The 22,678-nt window shown below is 41.7% G+C and overlaps 2 protein-coding genes across 2 annotated transcripts in view; one reads left to right on the plus strand and one right to left on the minus strand.

Annotated features, from left to right (window-relative positions):
• LOC310669452 (fibronectin type-III domain-containing protein 3A-like) overlaps positions 1–2,135 on the minus strand; it is a 36,636-nt gene extending 34,501 nt beyond the window's left edge. The window contains 2 exon segments of the mRNA XM_083423491.1: positions 2,021–2,122; positions 2,124–2,135. Coding sequence (XP_083279617.1) covers positions 2,021–2,122; positions 2,124–2,132 — 111 coding nt within the window. The 5' untranslated portion in view covers positions 2,133–2,135.
• The window catches only part of LOC310669583 (growth hormone secretagogue receptor type 1-like), a gene marked incomplete at both ends in the record, with an annotated part of 81,966 nt that overhangs the window by 48,172 nt on the left and 11,116 nt on the right, over positions 1–22,678 (plus strand). The gene's annotated exons all lie outside the window — the stretch shown is intronic.

The raw sequence follows: 22,678 nt of genomic DNA on the forward strand, positions 1-22,678 counted from the left end.
GCACCCTGAACTTAACAGTATCCATTCTGCAAAACTGTGTGGATCAATCATTTTTTTAAATCAATTGACAGTAAACTAATTAAGCCTTTCTTCTACACACACTTACATTGTGACCAGAAAAGTATAGTGGCAAATTGCATTGTTTCCCAAGAATGTTGCCTCAAGCCAGCTGAAAGTCTAGTACCCAAGAATGATGCCCTGTACTTGTTTGATGTGCCCAGAAAATGTGAAAACACATGCTGGAACTAGCCAAGGATAGAACTGTAGAAGGTGATTTATTGGAATATGCAGAAGTGGGAAGGGTTGTAAAGCATATTTTGCATCCGAAAGGTCCCAGGTTTAATCCTTGGCATCTTCCGTTAAGGCTGGGGAAAACTTCTGCATGAGAGTCTGGAGGGCTCTTAGTGTATTCAACTAGATGGATCAATGTTCTGATTTGACAATGCCCATTCCTATGTGCCTATGATTTTCAAAACATCAGCCACAGTTGTCTTCCTTTTCTACAAGCGTTTGTAGCCTGCAGCTTTCTGAATAGCTAATTAAATACTTTTCAAGCTCTGAATCAAGCATTTTGCCATTATTTTTGGAAAACAACATTCTTAAGGTTTGCTTCTCCCCACAGTGATTCTACAAAGTATGCTTTGTACCATGTTTATAGAACTAAAAGTCAAAATGAGCAGCTTCTCATAGAATTTAGAAATAGTTTTGCTAGCTTGTGCTTTGATTTTAAGCTTAATTTCTCTAAATATGGAAATGCTCTTTTTTCAGCGTGTTTTGTCTAGAAATGTTACAACCAAAGACAGAAAATGTACACTCAGAAAAGAGCCAAGTCCACACATATGTTGATCATATAATATGGACAGGAAAGGTCAACGATGACCTAACGCCACCAGAAAAATAATTACTGTCAAAATATGTTGTTCATACTGAAGAAGCTTTTTTCCCACAAGAACTAAAAGACCAGAAGCCTTTGGATTATATCCAAATTAATAGTCACATTGAGAGCCTTTCTGATTACAGAGCAGGGTAAAAATATTTTAAAATATATAAACTTTCTCCTGCATGAACTTCATTGAAACAAATGCACAGACATTCCGAGGACACCAGGCTCTAAGACTACACAAAGGGTACAATAAATAAAACATTTATTTTATTAAAACGTTCGGCTTTGGAGTCTTTCCAGGATTCCCAAAGCTACTTATAATGTATCATAGGTGGCTGCTTTGGAGAAACTTAGGTCCAACCCCCAATACTAGCTCTCCACCCTCTGTTGCATGGAACTGGCTGCACAGAGAGGAAAGGCATCTTCAAGGTAGTGAAGAGAACCATGGCAGAAAACAATGTTGATTGATTTCTGTTCCATGAACCCAAGAGCCAACATTCCATGACTGTGTGTCACCATCTTAAAGATTGTCCCATATAAAGATAGAGACAGATCCAGATTTTAAATCTGCACCTGCAGTTACGTGTTCACACAAGCCCTGAAGAATAAACTTAGTTAAGGATAATTAACTTAACACAGGCCATAATGTAATCCACTCACCTCTTGCAATACAGGCACAGAATTAAACTCTCAACACATAAGTAAAGCCAAGCTGAAGCCAAGCCAAGAGCATGCATTTTATGGCACTTGCTGAATTTACAAAACATATATGTATACATGTCAAATCCATTCTTGAAAATTAGAATGGACTTATTTTACTACACTGAAGATCCTTTACCTCATTCAGTGTACCATTTTTTATTTATGGCAGTCCCGTTATCTTTATTTTAATGTTGGGTAACTCTGCCATCCAGTGAAGTTTTCAAAGACAACCAGCCACACAAAAGAGGAGAACTGGCACGATTAAGATAGCCATACAAACTGACATTGCTACAGGAGCTGTGTTATACTATTCCCTTGGTATATCTGTAATTACAGAGGGCATGCTCTGAAGACAATAAATCTAAGTGTTTACAGAGTAGAATGTCACCTCTACCAAACATTTTGGCCATTTTCATATCATGCTGGTCCACTTGCCTGTTGTGTGTTGTCCCCATTGACCATATGAGGTAGAAGTGGCACTTCATTCAAAGCGGGTGTGGCTTCTAATGGAGGAGGCTGCTCTGCCATTACAGCAAGAAATGATCATTCGTTGACAGTTCCTTTAAAAAAAATCACCTGGTGAAACAAAAACAAAACAAAAAAAACAGTTCCAACATCAGCAAGTTTTGATATTTTGGTTCTGAAACACAGTCCCCTGATCAAAAAAGCTGAAGCACAACAATTCAAAATGTCTGTGCAAGTGGAGATAAGGGGACACGTCTTACCAAAAGTGCCCACCTTAGAACTATAATCAGCAGTTTTAAAAAGATGCATGCAAGTGCTACTCGGAGTAACTAATTTTAGTGTTTGGATTACATTATGTCTGCTTCTGTTCTCTATTAACACATCTCAACACAGAAAAACACTGCAAGAAAGGAAGAGCGCTCTGGGACAGAGTAGCATTGCTCAACAAGTATTCAAATTATTAGTTTAAAAATATAACTGGTTGTGAAAAACATGCTTAAAACATATTTAGTTGCAGGTGGCAACTTGGGGGAGAACAGAACACATGGGTAGCATATTAGGCCTCTTTGCCCAATTCTGGTTTCTAGTACAATGTGAGATTAACATTGTATTCCAGTATTATGAATGACTTGTGAAATTCAGAAATAAATTTATTAGCCCATCCCAAACGCTCTGTCTGGACAAGTAAGAATCCACAAACAGCACATTCCCACTAAAACATTTTAAAATTCAATCAGATTAAAATACCATTTAAAAAGTCGCCCACAGCCTGCCAATTTAACCTTCATCCCTGACAGATAGCCCAGTTGGATGCAGTCTTCCCAGCTTCTAAAAAACCATCACATTTGGGCCCTTGAGCATAAGTGGATGGCCTCCCATGGATGCTAACTTTCCGAGTGTAGGGAGTTTCTTTTACACAGGAGGCATGTAAATATATGATCCCCTACTTGCAATCTAAAGTGACACAGTCTTGGGAATGTATTGTGTGTTTTCCTGTCACATTTCAATCAACCTTCAAGTTGAAGCTGAAGAACTGCCTTCAAAAAGTGCCATTTAATAGCTAATGTCAAAAGTCTATTTGGATACAGTTAATATTGAATAGAGCTGCAAGACTAACATTATAAGACACTGAGATACTGAGGTGTACAATTTAAATATTTGGAAAGATTATGACCTAGTGACTTCCAAACCTACAGGGCAAAATCTGCTCTGCAAATGACTAACAGCTTCAAAAGAAAAACAGAAAAATAGGAACCTGATTTTATTCTGAGAGAAACCCTGCTCCATCTACTCCTACAGGATTTAAGAAAGATCTTTCATTTTCATTTCTTCATATCATTTACATTTGTTTTTCTGCCTTTCCGCATTGCTGAACACAAGATGATTTAAAGCCGTAGAAATAACAAAATATACAACGAAGATTACACATCCTATGACAATCCAGAGCAAATGAAGTCATAATAAAAATAACTTATACAAAATTCCATAATCAATTTAGAATATATTACACAATAAAATTTAAAAATAGCAGCACGTGATAATTAAACAGAAATTCACTCTCAACAATTACAATAAACCATTACTAGACTACAATCAATAAAAACTAACAGCAAAGTCACAATACATTAAAAGCCACATAAAAAGATGGAATTGAGCAACCAAGTCACATCACTTTTTATTTGGAGGTATCCAGGGTGAGATCGAACCTAGAACTTCTGCATGTAAAGAATGCATGCAAAGACACCAGCGAGCAACAGTCTCTAGTGCAAAACTTACCCCAACCACAAATTTACTAGCTGGTTATAGCCCCCAACACAGGGATAATAATACCATTACAGAGTTGTTGCAAAGGTTATAATGATTACCTGTGTGAAGCACTTTGAACACTAGTAATGAGCTAAATCTTGGTACAATGGTTCTCGGGTTAAGAACTTAATTCGTTCTGGAGGTCTGTTCTTAACCTGAAACTTTTCTTAACCTGAAGCACTACTTTAGCTAATGGGGCCTTCTGCGGCTGCCGCGGCGCCACTACACGATTTCTGTTCTCATCCTGAAGCAAAGTTCTAAACCCGAGGTAATATTTCTGGGTTAGCAGAGTCTGTAACCTGAAGCATCTGTAACTCGAGGTACCACTGTATTGCCCTTTACACCCAGAACACAAACACTGGCCTGATTCAGGCAAAACAATCTCAGTCAACTGGTTTATTGGACTGGGATTAAATGTTCCTTCTCCCTCTTCTATCCTCCATCCTCCTGTGTACCATAATCCAAAATTTCCAGGGTTTGTTAAGTCACAGCTTCCTGCAATGCCCCAAACAGGAAACTGTAGCTTAATTACTGATTAGAAAGCATGATATGAAACCAGGAACACATCTAGGGAGAAAGAGAAAGCTAGAGGCAGCTGGAGTGGGTGGGGAGAAGGCCCAAAAGATCTGAGACCAGGTTCCTGTGCAGACATTCCCCTACTTGCTTCACACATGCTATAGCCAGGTCTGGGAAACTCCCAGGACCTAGAATGTGAGACAGCTAGGATAATAGCTGGCTTTTATTTCTTATATTAACTGAAGAAGCAGGTCCACTTCTTCCTCCATGTGATCTAATACCTTAGTAAGTACATACTTCAAAGCTTAAATAGAGTATTGGTTTTATGTTATTATGCCATTTACTGGGGCTATTGTTTTCTTGTGTTTGCTATGTCTGTTGACAGCTCTTGATCTGACATGATTTAAAACATGTGATTTGCATTGAGAGGTCGGGTTTTTTGAGTAAACATCAGAAATCCGTTATTAAAAGGCTGAATTTTTAAGAGGCACATGTTACAATGTTAATATACAACACGGAGCTGTCCACAGCCTCATCAGCTGGTGTGACCACTACAGTTCACATAAAACCAAAGACCTGCCAGCTTTACTTAACAGAAAAGTCTCCAATAGCCACAATTGCAAAGCCTACTCAGAAGTACCAAACACCCTGATAGTGCAGAGATTTCCAAACTGTGTATCGTGACACGTTTGTGTGTCGGCTGCAGTGTGAAGGTGTGTCATGTGAATGCTTCCTGCACTCCTCCTGTGGCTAGAAAGGGGTTAGTTTAACTTCCAGTTTGCTAGTAAAATTACTGTATCGCAAAATGATGTATGTCTAAAAATGTGTGTCACCAACATGAAAAGTTGGGAAAGCTCTGCTCTAGTGAGTAATATTTATAGATAATCTGGGCAATCACCATTCAGAGTAGCCCTGATGAGTTTTTAAGAAGAGGTCTTTTAAAAAGCCATAGTGTGTTTTCCAGGTTTTCGCATCACAAATGTAAAAGTATATATTCTACTGTCAGAGGCAGAGCCCTTCTGCATACCAATTGCTGAGGCCGCTGTTACACTCAGGTCCTGTGGGCAGATTTCCCATGGGCAGAAAGTTGGCCCTTTTGAAAACTGGATAGGAAGTAGGAAAATGGCATAGGGCATACTGCTCTCTCAATCGAATTTGGAGCCTTTGGTTTCATCCAGCAAGGCTCTTATGATTTAAACATTTTCCACACTGAAATCAAGGTTCTTAACTTTAGCTGGATTGCTCCCCAAATGTTCCAAAAAAATAACGGGCACCAGAAGCTCATAATTCAGAACTACTGATTGTTCCTACAGGTGTTCTAACCTATAGATAGGCAGCACACATATAGGAAAGATCTCAATCACTGTGTCACGGAGGTGCTCAGACCACCTACCCACTCTTTTCTAAACAAGACCCTGCTTACTTCCCTCCAGCTCTAATATTGGAGCCAAGCACTGGGGTGACCAGGAATCACTGTTCTCCCTACATCTCAACTTTGACATGGGAAGAGGGGGAATGGGAAAGGGGGGCTGTGCTGAAACATGGGTCAAGTAGAAGGGGAGCAGCAGGACTCGGGTAAACTAAAGTTTTGGCATGGCTACCAGTGCTGGCCAAAATATGTGAATCCCAATGGAAGCTATTTGGTCTTTCCTGGAAAAGGGCATATAACTTAAGTATAATGGTCTTAATGCTTTCTTGTATCTTGTGGCTCACAGTTATCAAAGCTAATATCACTTTCAGATCTGGCTGTTCTGAGAACAAAGGAGGTTTACAAACAACAACATTAAATGAACTGTAGTCCAGTCTGGCAATCTCAGAGGAGGAACACTTCAGGGAACAGTAATGTCCTGTTCCTGTCCACCCCAACCCCCCTTCATGAAGCATGACTATGCCTTGAAATATGGGTTTTTAAAATACCCCATACTTCTTTTAAGAACGTATTTTCAGGTTGCTGAAAGATGCAGCTAGTACTGCATTTGAAGCTACAACCAAGTCCAGCATGATTTTTAATTAAAAAACACACAGTTAAAAAGGTACCAAACTTTAAGAAAGGTTTGCATGTGAAGTAAGATGCCTAGAGTTGGATCAGAAGCCCATTCCTGCAAGAAAAAAACCTTAGTAGTTTCTTTTGGGCTTCTGACTCATTAACCCCAATATTGGGAAACATACAATTCAGTTTAACTCATGTTTGTTTGGCCCTGCAAATGCAAAGACAAAAATCCCCACAGGCAGGTATTTTTGAATAATCTTTAATATGAAAGCAGTCATAGAAATAAGTCCCCATAACTGAAGACAAAGCCCTCTACAAACCTGAAATTTCTAGACCGCCTCTCCTTTGCTATTTTCCCCAGTTAAACACATCTGTAACACCTTGTTAGATTGCTTTTGAAAGGGCTTCTCTCCACTACAGCAGGACCACACACGAACATTTCAGGCAAATTGGTTTCCATATTGAAAAATTCAAGGGAGGTTGGAAAAAAAAGACTTTTGACAGAAACCCTGTTATAACTTAATTTCGGGAAGGAGGGGGTGGCATGGACCATCACCTCTCCATAATACCAATCTGTTCATAAACTAAATATATGTTTTTATTAAATCTTTAGAAATAATGTTAAATGTTTCCCAAGGGAGCTTATATGCACCCCTCTTTTGCGTATAATATTTGGCTTCCATCCAGAAAAGTACCACAGGTTATGTTGAGACACGGGACATGTTTCTTAGGTATTGCTCAACAAGTACACATAGTCAAACATTTTCTGTGTTCACAGATGGAAAATAGCCACATAATTAATATGTGAAACAGCTTTGGCTGTGGCAGGGATAAACCACTGCAGGGTTTTTTGAAGAAACAAAACAAAACATACAATTCCTGAAACACTCTGAAGTACAAGAGACTTCCTTGTAGATTTCCTCATGAACTATGCGATCACTCCCATATATATATATATATATATATATATATATATATATAATCATTTACAAAGATAGCAGTCTGCAGAAGTGTCTGAAGCAAAATTATTAGCTCCGTATTAGCATTAGGAGATTCATTTACCACATTATTATGAAGATCTGTATAGGCTTAAACTTGCCGCAAGCAAACTTAACTTTCCAATGCAATCATCTAGGATGAGTCCACCTTGCAGTTGAGAATCCTGTACTTCATTTCCTCTATGCCCCATAAGCTAAGAGGAACGGAATGTAATGGAGCCATGAATAAGACTGGCTGTCATTTATCCAGATCCCACCAAGAGTTCTCTTTCGTATACACCACAATCACATTGAAGGGGGAGAGAAAAAGTGGACCATTTGCTTTGCGGGAAGCTCAATAGGTTTACTAGAATGGGAGATGCACCATGTCAGCCACACCCCATGATATTGCTTGGCTACAGTTATAACTGCAAGTAGTAACAGTAAAACAAATAAACAGCTGGTTTCATTTGAAAGCAAAAAATCAAGAACCATTCAGGACAGGACTTCTACAATGGCTCTAGCATTGTGGGTATCATCTCATAGTACCATGACCCAATATTCCAGGTGTGGGGAACCTTCGGCTCTCCATATATTGCTAAACTACAAATCCCATCATCACTAGCCACTGACTATCTTTGCTGGGGCTGATGGGAGTTGTATTTCAGCAACACCTGGAGGGCCAAAAGTTCCCCACCCCTGAAATATTCTCTCAAATCATCGGGTAGGCTTTAATAATGCAAGGAGGGAAGGGAAGAGAGCAAGCTACCTCGAGATCTTGAAGAGCTGCTGCCAGTCAATTGACAATACTAGGGCAGGTACACTAATGATCTGACAGTGTAAGACATAGCACTGATTTCAATGATATTTCTATTCAGAGCAGACCCACTGAAATTTTTGGACATGAGTAACTTGGATCCATTTATTTCAATATGTTGGGGGGTTATTGGGTTGTTTTTGTTTTTGTTTTGATTATGTATTTTGTGGTTTTATATTCTGATTTTATCCTGAGACCTGTGGTTATAGGGCGGTATACAAATTTAAAAGGGACGCGGGTGGCGCTGTGGGTAAAAGCCTCAGCGCCTAGGACTTGCCGATCGCATGGTCGGCGGTTCGAATCCCCGCAGCGGGGTGCGCTCCCGTTGTTCGGTCCCAGCGCCTGCCAACCTAGCAGTTCGAAAGCACCCCCGGGTGCAAGTAGATAAATAGGGACCGCTTACTAGCGGGAAGGTAAACGGCGTTTCCGTGTGCTGTGCTGGCTCGCCAGATGCAGCTTGTCACGCTGGCCACGTGACCCGGAAGTGTCTGCGGACAGCGCTGGCTCCCGGCCTATAGAGTGAGATGAGCGCACAACCCTAGAGTCTGGCAAGACTGGCCCGTACGCGCAGGGGTACCTTTACCTTATACAAATTTAAATAATAATAATAATAATAATAGTTCTACTCCAAGTAGAAATGAGTTAACTACAACCAATAGCTCATTATTCCCTAGCAAAAATATTATTATTCAAAACAAAATGCACATAGTCCAGCACTTTTTCGATGAATAATTTTGATGTCCTGAAAAATGGTACTTCAATTTTACAAGGAATATACAAATCCCTTAGTTCAGGGAAGTGATGTTCAGGATGATAATCTAATATGGAAGATTTTTTCATCTCACTTTTTCCAAGAGTGAAAGAATATATGTACTCTGCCTCATTTTTAAAATATCTGGATTCAATTTTAAAGGGCATTTTAATGCATCATTAAGTCTCATGCTTATCTTTCAAAAATTATCTGACTCAGCAGGGGATCCATACTTTAGCAGAACTGATTTAAGCTTAAGAGTATGGGACACTTCTTCACCCTATTTATGTATAGCGTACTGTACTTATGGAGACCCTCACAGCAGCAACTTGTCTCTCTTTCTCTTCATTTTACAACTTCTGTGCCAGAACTGTTAGTGACTCATGGCCACATCCTGTGGTGCCTAACAAATCCTCCCCCAGATAATCCTCTGTGAATTCTTCAGAGAGCAAGGGAGCTGAGGCTTAGGGGAACCCTACATGCTGAACACAGACACTACCAAAGTTTAAAATAATAAGACCGGGTTATTAATTTTCCCAGCTTGTAATGTCCACATACAGTCCAAGGAAAACTCACTTGACTTTAAATACTTTTTCAGCTTATAATTGACACTGATGTTATGATTTTGGTCTAGTTACTCAAATATAGCAGCAGCCACTGCTACATACTTAGATTATTATTCTCAGTAAAACTGTAGCTATAAAATGAAATTTTTAAAAAATGAAAATCTAGTTATAAGGCAATACCAACACTCCATCTCAAGCATTGGATTGGGAGTTTCCAAGCAGAAAGGCTCAAGAGCATGCAGCATCCAATATACAGCAAAACTCTGGTGAAATGTGGTTGGTTGGCTGCAAGGGACAGCCAACTGAATCCTGATCTAAATGAACAACAACCCGATATTGGGTCATACCATTTGAGGGGAGGGGAAAGAAGAAAGATGAACTCTCTAAGTCTTCTGTGGGAATGATTCCTGGGTGGTTGTTCCATGGCTGCTTACCTGCTCCCTTTGCCTGGGTGGAGTAGAGCTTCACTGTTTGGTGCTTTGGTGCTGAATGATCCTTGCCTACAGTTGTGACATAAGAACAAAATAACATAAGAAAATGGCCCATCTTTTCCAGCAACCTGTTCTCACAGTGGCCAACCAGATGCCCCAGGACACCTCTATCTTCCTTTCCCCAAAAAAGTATCGTTTCCCCAAGGTACCAGGTAGAATGGATCAGAACTGGACAGGCAGGCATTAGTGCATCCAACTGCAAAAGCCAAAGATGTAGGAAGGGAAAGCAACCTATTTTCCCCACTCTCAAACTTTCTAGCTCAGAATATAATGTGGGGAAGAAATGGAGGAAAGGGAAAGAGGAAAAATAATGGGCATTATGTTGAAAATATCGTTTTGTATATACGAAGCAATGTATTTAGGGGGGAAAGTGGGTACTTTTCTTAAATAGAAAACTGGAGAAAATCCTGAGCTATTAAAATGACTCTGGCATCCAGAACTTCTAAATACTCTCCCTTTATTCCTTTTATTTTGTCATCTGGGGCTGTGTGGGGAGTACCAACCAACATTATCTCTGCATATAACCAAGTGCCAAAGAGAAGTGTTGATAAAAACTCAAGTTATCAAATAAAACACTCTTCCTAAGCTGCAATTCTCATTACCAAAGCAAAGGCTCATTTACAAACACTGGCCTGCCAGCTGTAAGCTAGACTCCCCCATCCCAACTTCTAAGGCAAATGAACTTTGCTTATCGGAGAAAAAGTACATTAAAGCCAAATGCATGTTACATTTGAATGAGATCATTTATAAGAACAATACTTTTTCTACATCTAACACACCCACATCCATGCAGTGTGTACTAAAGTAAAATAGTGTGCAAAATGGTTCGAAGACCCCACTTAGATAATATGTTTCTTAGGACATTTGCTAGTCTTTAGTCCTCTTTGTGCTTTATTGCAGTGAACTAAGACAGCTACCCTTCCAGAAATCAACATTTTAACAGCTGTAGCATCCATGGGAGTGTGATGAAACGGTGTTTAATTATAATTTCATTTTAAAATATAGTTCACATTATTTAGGCAAAAGAGAAATGGATTTTAATGGGGCTTTTATTTTTTATTTTTTTAAATCGATAGTAAATAAAAGCAAATTGACCTTCATTTCAAACTCAACAAAGCACCCAAAGTGAATTATAACATTATATTAAAGCAGACATGCAAAATCTGTAATTGAAACAGAACAGGCACTAAATGTGAAATGAGTCAACAAAGCACTGGCAAAAAAAGTCAACACAACCTAGCTAAATGGAAGCAAATTCATTTTAAAACAAAACTAAATTTTAAAAAGAAAGAAAATTAAGTTGTGGTAGCTGGTAGGCATTATATAGAGAAGGAGCCAATCAAATCTTCCACAGAAGCCATCCAACCAAGTAGGTGCTGAATCGAAGTAAGCTGCTGAGTTCACCAATTCCAAAGTTAAATTATGGAACAAATTAAAGCAGTAATTCCCAAAATGTGTGTCACAAGAAATGCTTAATTAAATATGCACTGAAAAATCAAAACCATAATTTGAGATACAACCAGTGTCTGTATCTTGAATGGGGAGGACTTATACAGCACTGGCACCACTTCTCTGTTAATATAGTACTAACGCAATCCAGAGGACAGAAGGATTCAGCAGAAGATATACCAGCATCACATGACAAAGCCCACACTGTAGCTGATAGACACAGATTAATCCCTCATACATCATTACTGGCAAACAGCAGGATCCTAAACCTGAAGCCAGCCCACCTGTGGAAAGGGGGGTGATAGAAACTGGGAGGCAATATTAATGTGACTTTCCTTCAGTTGCAAGGTGGACACTTTACCACTGTTCTTGTAGTTAACCCTATTAATCTAACTAGTACTCAGTCAAGAAAGGGAATATGTATCTTTTTAGGGGCAGAACAGTTAGCCTCTAATGTTAACCCCCAAAATTAATGTGCCATCAGAAGTTGGGAAACATTGCTTTAAAGGGATCATATGGGGGGAAGATTTGACTAGTCATTCTTATGCTCATCCATGCCCATCTATTTCAGATTTCTCAAGCAGTTATTTCATAGAGAACAAACATTACTATACATGTTATCATATATACTTTTGAATACTGCCAAATATATATATAAATAGATAGAACTGCCCTACACATTTTCACCCAGAAATACAAAATACTATGTCAAATGAATATAAGAAGTATGGCTCTCAAGTTTCTACTAGCTATTTCTAAACTGCTGATGGAATAACTAGACTCCCAAATTCTTAGGAATAAGCATCAGATTTCTAGACTGTAGGCAAACAGTGGTGTTTTATTTGAGGCTTGATTGTAATTTATTTTCAAAATAATGAGAAATTCATTGAAAAATGTGGAGTGAAATATTTAAACATATAGTAAGTAAGTCACATGTACACAGCTGTTCTTTACACTGAAATGGGACCACAGATTAACTGAGCTTACAAAGAATGGAAAGTTTGATTGGCAATGGGAACATTCAGTAAGGTTACACTGTTAACTAGACTGAATGATTCTTTCAATAAAATAAAATAAATATTTGATCTGGCATTGAACTTCAGAGTTCAACCCATTCACATTGCAACATTCAGCATATGGCTGCCAAAATAGATCTTCTTTACCAGCATCAACTTCAAAGTACATCAATTAGAGTCCAATACAGCTTGGGAAAAGATTAAGGATGGGGTTTTCAAATACCAAGGAAACTAGTATGGCAGGACCCAATTCAGAAAGCCAGGACATTTTTATTTGCAATTGGCTGCAGCTATCAGACATGATAGCTAAATGGAACCTGGGGATCAGAGGTGGTATTTCCTCAAATATCAGCTGAAGGGGCAGGGGCAGGAAAAGTACAGGGAATATTGTTGTGTTCATGCCCTGCTCTGGGCTTCCCATTCCCACAGGATGTTAGAATATACTATTGTGACTAATTTATCCAGTAAGCATAGTGCTTTTCAGAGTACAAAATGACAGGCCCCTCGCCAAGGAGCTTAAAATTCAACATAGGGGATAAAGTGTGTGCAGTGGGTTGGGGGTGGAGGCAGCAGTTCACAAGGAAATAATTTGTTTTTGCTGTAGGCCCATGTACAAGGAAACATGAGAATTAGGGGTGAGTGCCAAAGGATTCATGGAAAGATGATGCACCCTTTGTTTGCTCAAGCAGGGTTGTTTTACCATTCTGACCATCCAGGCTACTTACAGAAAGGTTTGCCTGTAAGACCACACATTTCTAGATCTTCTGGTCACTTCAGGGGCACCAATGGAAGGGGAGACAACATTTTGCAAGTCTCTGCCACCCTCAAGCAAGTGTGCTTACCAAGCAGTGCATCCCTAACCCCTCCCTCACTATTCTGTCTACCCACCTCTCAGTTCAACCTTCCGACCTGTCCATCCATTTGCCAAAGTAAATGTTTGTGCTGATGCAGTGGAAGGACCCTGATCTGCGTGAGATCATTTGTGTGCAACATCTGTGCAAATCTGAGGATCCTGGGAGCTCCCATGGTGCAGCCTTTTCGAGCAATCAGATTGCAGAATCACTAAGAAATGGTGTGTCCACACTGATCAATTTACACAGAAAGGCTTGTGTTAACACGAGTGAGGGAATAAATTATGGCTGCCTCCACAATAAGCTCTTCCAGAATGTAATAAAGAGTTCAGTGTGTGTTCCTCACCAAGGAATCCCAACCTTTTCATTTAAAGTCTGGTTTGCAGAAGAGATAACAGCTGAAAACTAACCATCTTGACCTTGGCAAACTTAATCACAACATGTCTTTTGAAGCATTCTCCAAAGCAGGTGAAGGGAGGAGAGTAAAAAAGCTTGTTTCAGGAGGAAGTCTATGTGCAATGACAAATTCCTTAGATAAATCGCTACAGTCATTTTAGTTAGGATACACAGCAGGCTTTAAAATAAATTAAAAAATGTATTCCTAAAGGCCACCTGAAACCAATATTGGGGTGTGTGTAGAATGGTTCCTAACACTTTGCACCAAATGATCAATTATGCATAAGAAAGTTCAGAATACATACTGGTTATAATCAAGTCTTGGGCTGCAATATCAAAGAGCTTGGAACCAGAGCCATATTTACACCATACAGAGTTAGAAACTCAGATATATAAGCCAGGTGCCAGCTGGCTCATTACACCAAGGTTGCAGTCACCAAAATGGAATGTCCATTTGCCATTTTGGGGTAAGACAGCTTGAAAGTCTTATTTTTCAAATGATGGACTGACTATGATTGATTCTCAGTTAAGCACCTGGCTTGTTCAGATGATAACCTTGAGCTTGCTTAAGAACCTTGAGACCTCAAAAAAGAAATGTCACTTGATCCAAGGGCAGTGCACGTGTATACTGGCCTATCCCGAACTCTTTCTTAATGGTGACTGCTCCTGCTCAGACTTCACAGAAAAAGCAGTTTGGTTCCAGAAATTCATTCTGATTGTGCAGATAAAATATAACAGTTAAATTTTTACAGGGTGGGATATTAGTGTGTGAAACTAGTCCAGGTCCAATGATCCTCAAATGGTGGAGATGTCAGGCGTCATCCTGGCACCCAGGCATCTTCACATGGTCACAAGTGGTTGAAAGTCAAGTGCAAAATGTGCCTGGCACCTGGCTAATTTTGAACACTGATATAAGCATTATTATATCATTTTAAACACTCATGGTTTCTACCAAATAATTATGGGAGCTGTTGTTTGTTAAAGGTGCTGAGAGTTGTTAAGAGGCCCTTATTCCCCTCACCGTGCAGCAATTCCAAAAGTAATTTTAGTATGCAATCTTAAGTGTCCTGTTCAGAGTGAGTGTGTGTGTGTACATGTGTGCACAAAGTAGAAGATGAACCACCTCTTCCAAAGACCTGCTGGCATGTACCACCCAAGGTGGGACTTAACTCTTTCTTATTGCATGGCACCTTATTCTCTCTCTTCCTCCCCATCCCCACTAGTTCTACATGGGGGGCGGGAGGGAGAGAGGGAGAGAATTGAAAAATAAGACCCCACTGACTGATTTTTACTATTCTTTTATATTGTAAAGTTTAAATGTTATTGTTTTAAGTTTGTTTTGCTTTATTACATATTATTGCTATTTTAACTTTTTGTAAGTTGCCCTGGCAACATCAGTGGTCTTTGACAAATTACTAACCTTCAGCATAACCAGCCTCACAGTGCTGTTACAAAGCTTAAGGGGTTACTCAGAGCTTCACAGAAGTGAGAAATAATAACATTTATATTTCTTTAGGTCTTTTCTTACATTAGAGGGAGTCGCAAACATCATCTTAATAATTGCCACAACACTTCCCAGCTTGTAGCTACACCAACCTCTTAATAGTCAACTCTAGTTGGGGGGAGGGGGGGCTAACACACAACTGAAGCTATCAATTTACATACCCAGATTAAAATTAAGTTGGTTTCTTCAAATGACAAGCTTGATAAATCTTGGAACAATCAGGCAATATAACAGAATCAAAGATTATACTATGCTGTTCTTCAGCAATCACAACATATCCAGTGTAAATCTTTATGGCTCAAAGAGATGCAACTATACTTGAACGCTTATTATTATTTAAACAGCTTGAAATCACAAGAGTCATGAGCCTATTGAAAAATCACTTGGATTTCAAGCTAGCGTTATGGCGCATGTAGGCAGGTATTACTTTTTTAGTTTAAATTACAGTTTGCCATCCTAAGCATACATATGTATTTACCAGCATAAATGTGTGAATACTGAACAAAGCATGCATTCTTAAAAATTCAATAATAAAAAGCAAGTATGTTTTATACAGCAGTATGAAAGAAATAGTATAAAGGCAAAAATATAAACATTTCTTCATTACATTTGAACACAGTAAAAGCTGGAAATGCACATGCATGCAAACAGGAAACACACACAAACAGTATGAGTTAAGTACACCTGCCAGCTTTTGCATCATCCACAGCCAACTGGCATGATTACAGGACAACACACCACTTGCCATATGTTGAGAAAGGGGTTCTGCAAGATTGGGGGTTTCCATCAACTGAATCACAAGACCAACGAATTTAATAACAGAGAAAAAGAGGGCTGATGACTGCAGTTCTGTATAGCTACCTATTGAATAATCACAACAGTTTCTGCCTTGACTGCTGAACCTCTGCTACTTCAAAAGCCAGGAACAAGCATGGGGTAAAAATACTCATCTATCCAAATCTGCTGGCTACAGTAACTACCTTTTACACAAGAGAGAAGTTCAGGAAGGTACTATACAGTATATCTAAAAGCTGTGCACTCACTCTAGTCAAAGGGGAATAGCCAGAAGGCTACGTGGCATTCAGACACAGCAGCACCAGGGGGAGGGGGAGGGGAAGAGAAAGCAGAAGAGAAGAAAGGAAAGACATCACCTTTCCGTGCCCCCGGACTAATAATTTGCAGCAGGTAATAAAAGCAAAAGGAAATATCTGATTGCAGTGCTAGAACAAACCCTTCCAAAAAGGAGCAGTGATCAATAGAAAGGTCAGCTTTCTAACTGGGATACACCGGAGTATGCTGAGGGGGTGGGTGGAGTGAAGAGGGCACTAAAGGGGACTTCCTGCAACATAGCAGAGATTCAAGTTGACATGGCAGGTGTGCAAAGTTTAGGTCTGACTGCTGAACTCCACTACTGCAAGAGAACAATAATATGAGCTCTTTTACATTCACCTACTTCTCAGGCACTTCATTGCACCCATAAGCACAAACCCCCTCGAAAGACTAGCCTCTTTCAACTACCTGCCATTTGAAACACAAATCCGCACACCTGAAGCACAAACAGCCCCCGCATCCTGCATATGGCTCCGTGCAAAAATCCAACGACTGAACATACAATACATCAGTTTTGATACCAGCATCTGAATCAAAATCAGTTTGCCGGAGCCCAGTTTCTGCACAAACCCACTCAGCAATTCTTGCAGGCCCAATATTCTCACAACTTCTAATCTTCCTTCAATTTCACCACCTAAAGCTCCACTGTATTCACACACAGAGACACACCGCTCCCCCCCCCCCAAATCTCCTATATCCTTATCCAAGACTCCTACATCCAAGTCACAACACACCTGTGTCGTGTGGCCCTTTAAACATCCAATACTCCAAAGACCATCAGAATCACCAACCACCAACTTCAGTCTCCCGATTTCCTCAGAATCCATTCTTCTCCGCCCACCCCGCAAACCCCTTCGCAGCAAACTCCCCGATTCCGCAAACCGGTGACAGTCCCACCCACCACACTTCCACCTGGGAGAACCTGGGAAGGTGAAAGTGGGTTTGGGGGTTGTTGGCAAAGTGTTTTAAGATGACTGGAGTGGGCATGGGTGCCGGGTGTGTGTGGCGTGGGGGAAACAGCTTGAGAGAAAAGAGTGCCCTTTTTAATTTTTTTTTAAGATAGTGGTGGTCCTCTTAGAACGGGGTGGGTTGCAAACTGAAAGCTGGACTAAGGAATGCAAGAGATGACCTGCAGGGACTGGTGTGTGTGTGTGTGTGCAATGCAAAGGTGTGTGATGCAAAGGTTTGCAACGGGATTAAAAACTTGGGAGGCTGCAAGCGGAGATGACCTTCCGAGGAGAAAAGCAGCCTCTTTGGAGCAAGGAGGGCGGGAGAATGCATATATTTATTTTTTTACTTGTTTCTGTTACATCGGCAGTCACGGAAGACTAAGAATCCGTGCCGGGGAGATCAGCTGGGAATGAGGCGCTGGCAGTGTCGGTGGTGCTGGGGTGGAGGGGATGAGGACTTCCTCGCGGAGGAAGTGTGAAGCGGAGAGTGTGCCCCCCGACCCACACCAACCCCTTCCTCGCCTCCCAGCAGCCCCCCAAACTCAAGGGACACCCCGGCTTCCAACCCACCCGACCCCTCCGCAAGCCCCACCCTGGCGGCCCGGCAGACCCCTGGAGCCCCCTCCAAGAGGAGCGGGGAAGACCCAGCCACTTACCGGCGCAGGCAGGAGCCGCTGGCAGGAAGGCGGGCGGCGGGCACCGGGGAAGCCTCAGCCGCCTCCTCAGGCTCGGCGCTGCGGGGCGTCGCAGCAGCAGCAGCAACAGACTCAGTCAGACGGCTGCGCCATGATGGAATGCAGACTCCCGCACATGCGCACTGCTGCTGCCGCCGCCGCCGCTGCCGAGGAACCGAAGAGGGGACACGCGCGTCGAACTAGAGTGGGAATCGGTGCGATCGGGCTCGCCAACCACACTGCGGTCTCGAGTGCCCTCGTCTCCGAGGTTAAGAAGCAGCCTCGGGCGGGGGAAGGGGGGCGGGGAGGGCGTGCTCTCCGGATCCACGTGACGGGTGTTTTGGTTCTGTTTATCTTTTGTTTGCCTTGTACACGTTATCGTCGCATTACGTTTTCCGGATCCTTGTGCATTGCTCTCGAGACACCGGGAATGTAACCCCATGCCTTGTGAAGTACGCAAGGTCAGAGCGGTGGGGAGCCGCTTACCTCCCACTCCCCTTCCTCAACCCCCCGCGGGCAGCATTCCCTTAGGACTTCATGCCAGTGATAAACGAGGCCAGAGGCAAAACTCGCCGGAGCAGCAAATGTAAATGTTAGCCTCGTGCAGCATTTTATTGTTTGCTGCATTTAAATGCCACTTTTCCCGTGGTTCTCCTTTCTTCTTCAATACCCCCACAACAACCCTGTGAGGTGGGCAGGGCCGGCCCCAAGACATTTCGGCATCCGGGTTGGACTCCAAAGTGGACCTCCCTCCCTCCTTGCCAGGGAATAAGGGGATCAGGGAAGATCTACATCAGAAACAAGGGTGGCAGGGGTGACATCCAGGCTCTGCCATCCCTGTGGACCCTGCCGCCTGAGGCAGTCTTTTCACCTCATGGGCTCTGGAGGTAGGTTAGGCTGAGAGGCAAATGACTGGCCAAGGGTCACCCAGTCATCTTAACGGCCGAGGTTGGAATCAAACCCATGTCTCCCAGATCCTAGTTCCACACTCTAACCACTAAGAAACACTGCTACACCAGTAGGCTTAGTCTCTCCCCTCGCTATCCCCACCAACGCAAGGACATATTGCAGAGAGGCAAAGACATTCAGGATGCAAAGCAGAGTTAATCAGAGGTGTTGCCTGGGAAGGACTCAGAAGGTGGTATGGAGATGCCTCCAGCTTCTTGGCCTGTGGCTCCCCACATGTGAAGGAAGTAAAATCACATTCAGACTAGTGCTGATACTAGAATTGAACATATTGCATTTCAGAGGTAGGAGGAGGGAAAAGGACTTTACTGAGGCAAAGTGAGTATAAAGCACCAGGTTTAAAGCTGACTCTACAATTTCCAAAGGGACGCGGGTGGCGCTGTGGGTTAAAGCCTCAGTGCTTAGGGCTTGCCGATCAAAAGGTCGGCGGTTTGAATCCCCGTGGCGGGGTGCGCTCCTGTTGTTCGGTCCCAGTGCCTGCCAACCTAGCAGTTCGAAAGCACCCCTGGGTGCAAGTAGATAAATAGGGACCGCTTACTAGCGGGAAGGTAAACGGCGTTTCTGTGTGCGGCTCTGGCTCGCCAGAGCAGCGATGTCACGCTGGCCACGTGACCCAGAAGTGTCTTCGGACAGCGCTGGCCCTTGGCCTCTTGAGTGAGATGGGCGCACAACCCTAGAGTCTGTCAAGACTGGCCCGTACGGGCAGGGGTACCTTTACCTTTACCTACAATTTCCATATATTCAAGGAAGCAGGTGATAATGTATTTTACAGAAGATTTGTGTTAACATAAAACACCCCCACCAGACTGCCTGAAATTTACCAGATTTTACACATTCATTAATAACTAGATTTCTATGTTAGTTTCTCTAGTATTGCTGAATCCCATACATTTTGTAACTAGGGGGCTAGTGTGACAGCGGTCAACGTCTTCCAATGCTGTGTAATTATGCAACAATTTACAAGAATTTAATGAAACATTGGGAAGAACTTTCTGACAGTAAGAACTGTTAGTGCAATGGACTGCCTCAGAAGGTGGTGGACTCTCCTTCATTAGAGAGTTTTAAGCAGAGGTTGGATGGACAGCTTTCAGAGATTCTTTAATTGTGATGCTTGCACAGCAGGGGGTTGGACTGTGGGGTCTCTGCCAACTATGATTCTTTTAATAAGTTCCTTGGATTTTAGTTGGATGTTATCACCCTCAAACAAAAAAGCAATGCAAGTTGCCAGGCAATCTGCATAGATTCTTTAATGATGGCGGATAGTATTCTTATTCTTATTTATACCCTGCCTATCTGGCTGGGTTGCCCCGACCATTCTCTTTCTGATGCCTCTTTCACTATATCAGACCAAAATCTTTGGACTGGTTGGCACTCCCAGCACAGATGGAAATCAGGATCAAGAAACCCACATCTACTCCAGCACATCAGAGTCACCTTGAGTGTAATGAGGGAAATTTGCATGGGAGTTTGGTACCATCTGTGATTCAGCTTTAGGGTCATTTTCTGTATCTTCACTGATAAACTTTGAGTTGGTTTGTTCATGGTCTATCATTGATTTCTGCATTGAACTTCATTTCCCTATTTAATGCTCATGAGGTTCCCAAACTATTCAGCAAGACCCTATTTAATGCAACCACAAGGCCATTTCCTGTTGGTCACTTAACAAGTCTAACACTTTCCATATGGATGAGGGCCTAGGTATATTGGGTTTGAATATAAGGGAATTTCAGAAGATGGACAATTTGGGTGAGATTAAGCCATCAGCCCTGTATTTTTCGAAACAGAAGAGTGTTTGATTTACTATAACAATTAATTTTAGAGTAGAACTAAATAAAGGAATTAACATGTGCTTCTTGGACTGTAAAGTTTAAAAGGGAAAGGACTCCTGGATGGTTATGTCCAGTCAAAGGCAACGGTGGGGTTGCGGTGCTCATCTTTGCTTTCAGGCCAAGGGAGCCGGCGTTTGTCCACTGACAGCTTTCTGGATCATGTGGCCAGCATGACTAAACCGCTTCTGGTGCAGTGGAACACCGTTACAGAAGTGCACAGAAACGCCATTTACTTTCCCGCCACAGTGGTACCTATTTATCTACTTGCACTGGTGTGCTTTCAAACTGCTAGGTTGGCAAGAGCTGGGACAGAGCAGCAGGAGCTTACTCTGTTGCGGGGATTCAAACTGCCAATCTTTCGATCAGCAAGCCCAAGAGGCTCAGTGGTTAAGACCACAGCGCCACCCACGTCCCTCTTGGACTGTAATAACCTGCCAGGGGATCATTGAATTCATGAAGGGTACCTTTGAGCTTATTCTGAGAGACCAATGCATGCTCATTGGTAATAAGGAATGAGATGGAACAACAAATCCTAACCAAGGTGTTTCATTTTTGCATCATGGGTTTTGTAGTTTTAAAAGTGCATAAAAGCTTTGTTTCTTATTAAATATGCATATGGTCAACCTGTATTGCATGGCTGCCATCTTACAAATCCTTTCTTGAGCATAAGCCTAGTTTGTTCTCAAGGCAGCTAATGGGGAAAGCTAAGAAGCTTTAGAGTCCGATGCTGGATACAAATGGGTCTGAGTGTGGTATAGAGATTAAGAGCCTAAACTACAAATAAGAACCTCTGCAGTTAAAAATTTGCGACTGCTGTGAACTTTAGGCAAACCACTCTCTCTCACCGTCAGTTCTATGCTTCATCTGCAATATGGGGAATACGAACACTGCCCACCTTTTATTTTGTTTAGGAGATGCCTTTCACATACGTTTTACAGTGGTACCTCGGGTTAAGTACTTAATTCGTACTGGAGGTCAGTTCTTAACCTGAAACTGTTCTCAACCTGAAGCACCACTTTAGCTAATGGGGGCCTCCTGCTGCCGCCGTGCCACCGGAGCACGATTTCTGTTCTCATCCTGAAGCAGAGTTCTTAATCCGAGGTAATATTTCTGGGTTAGCGGAGTCTGTAACCTGAAGCGTATGTAACCTGAAGCATATGCAACCCAAGGTACCACTGTAATTTGATTTACAACCCCACAATAAAAACAGGTAAAAATAGGTTTTTGAAATTTATTTTTAAAACAACTCAAGGTAAATTTAATAGCAATACAAATAAACGTCTAGGGCAGAGACCTAAGATACTTTTTTATTTCCCCCAGCTGAATGAGACCCTTACAAGATAAAACAAAATTAAAAAAAATCCTTTCAGTAGCACCTTAGAGACCAACTACGTTAGTTATTGGTATGAGCTTTCGTGTGCACGCACACTTCTTCAGATACATTTCAGAAGTGTGTGTGCACACGAAAGCTTATACCAATAACTAACGTAGTTGGTCTCTAAGGTGCTACTGGAAGGAATTTTTTTATTTTGTTTCGACTATGGCAGACCAAAACGGCTACCTACCTGTAATCTTACAAGATAGTTGTAAGAACTGCAACTAGATGATGCTCATAGAATGCTCTGAACATTTGAAACCACCATACAAATATTAAGTTTTAATGTGTGCATGTAATAAAGTAAAATGTGATTTACCGTATTTTTTGCTCTATAAGACTCACATTTTCCCTCCTAAAAAGGGGAAATGTGTGTGTGTCTTATGCAGGCTGTGCGGCTATCACAGAAGCCAGAACAGAAAGAGGGATTGCTGCTTTCACTGCACAGCAATCCCTCTTGCTGTTCTGGCTTCTGAGATTCAGAATATTTTTTTTCTTGTTTTCCTCCTCCAAAAACTAGGTGCGTCTTGTGGTCTGGTGCATTTTTAAATGAACTCAAAAGGACTTATTTTGCATGGGTGATTGGGTTTCAGG

This window comes from Podarcis tiliguerta (genome assembly GCF_965153285.1).
Source record: "Podarcis tiliguerta genome assembly, chromosome: Z".
NCBI lineage: Eukaryota > Metazoa > Chordata > Lepidosauria > Squamata > Lacertidae > Podarcis > Podarcis tiliguerta.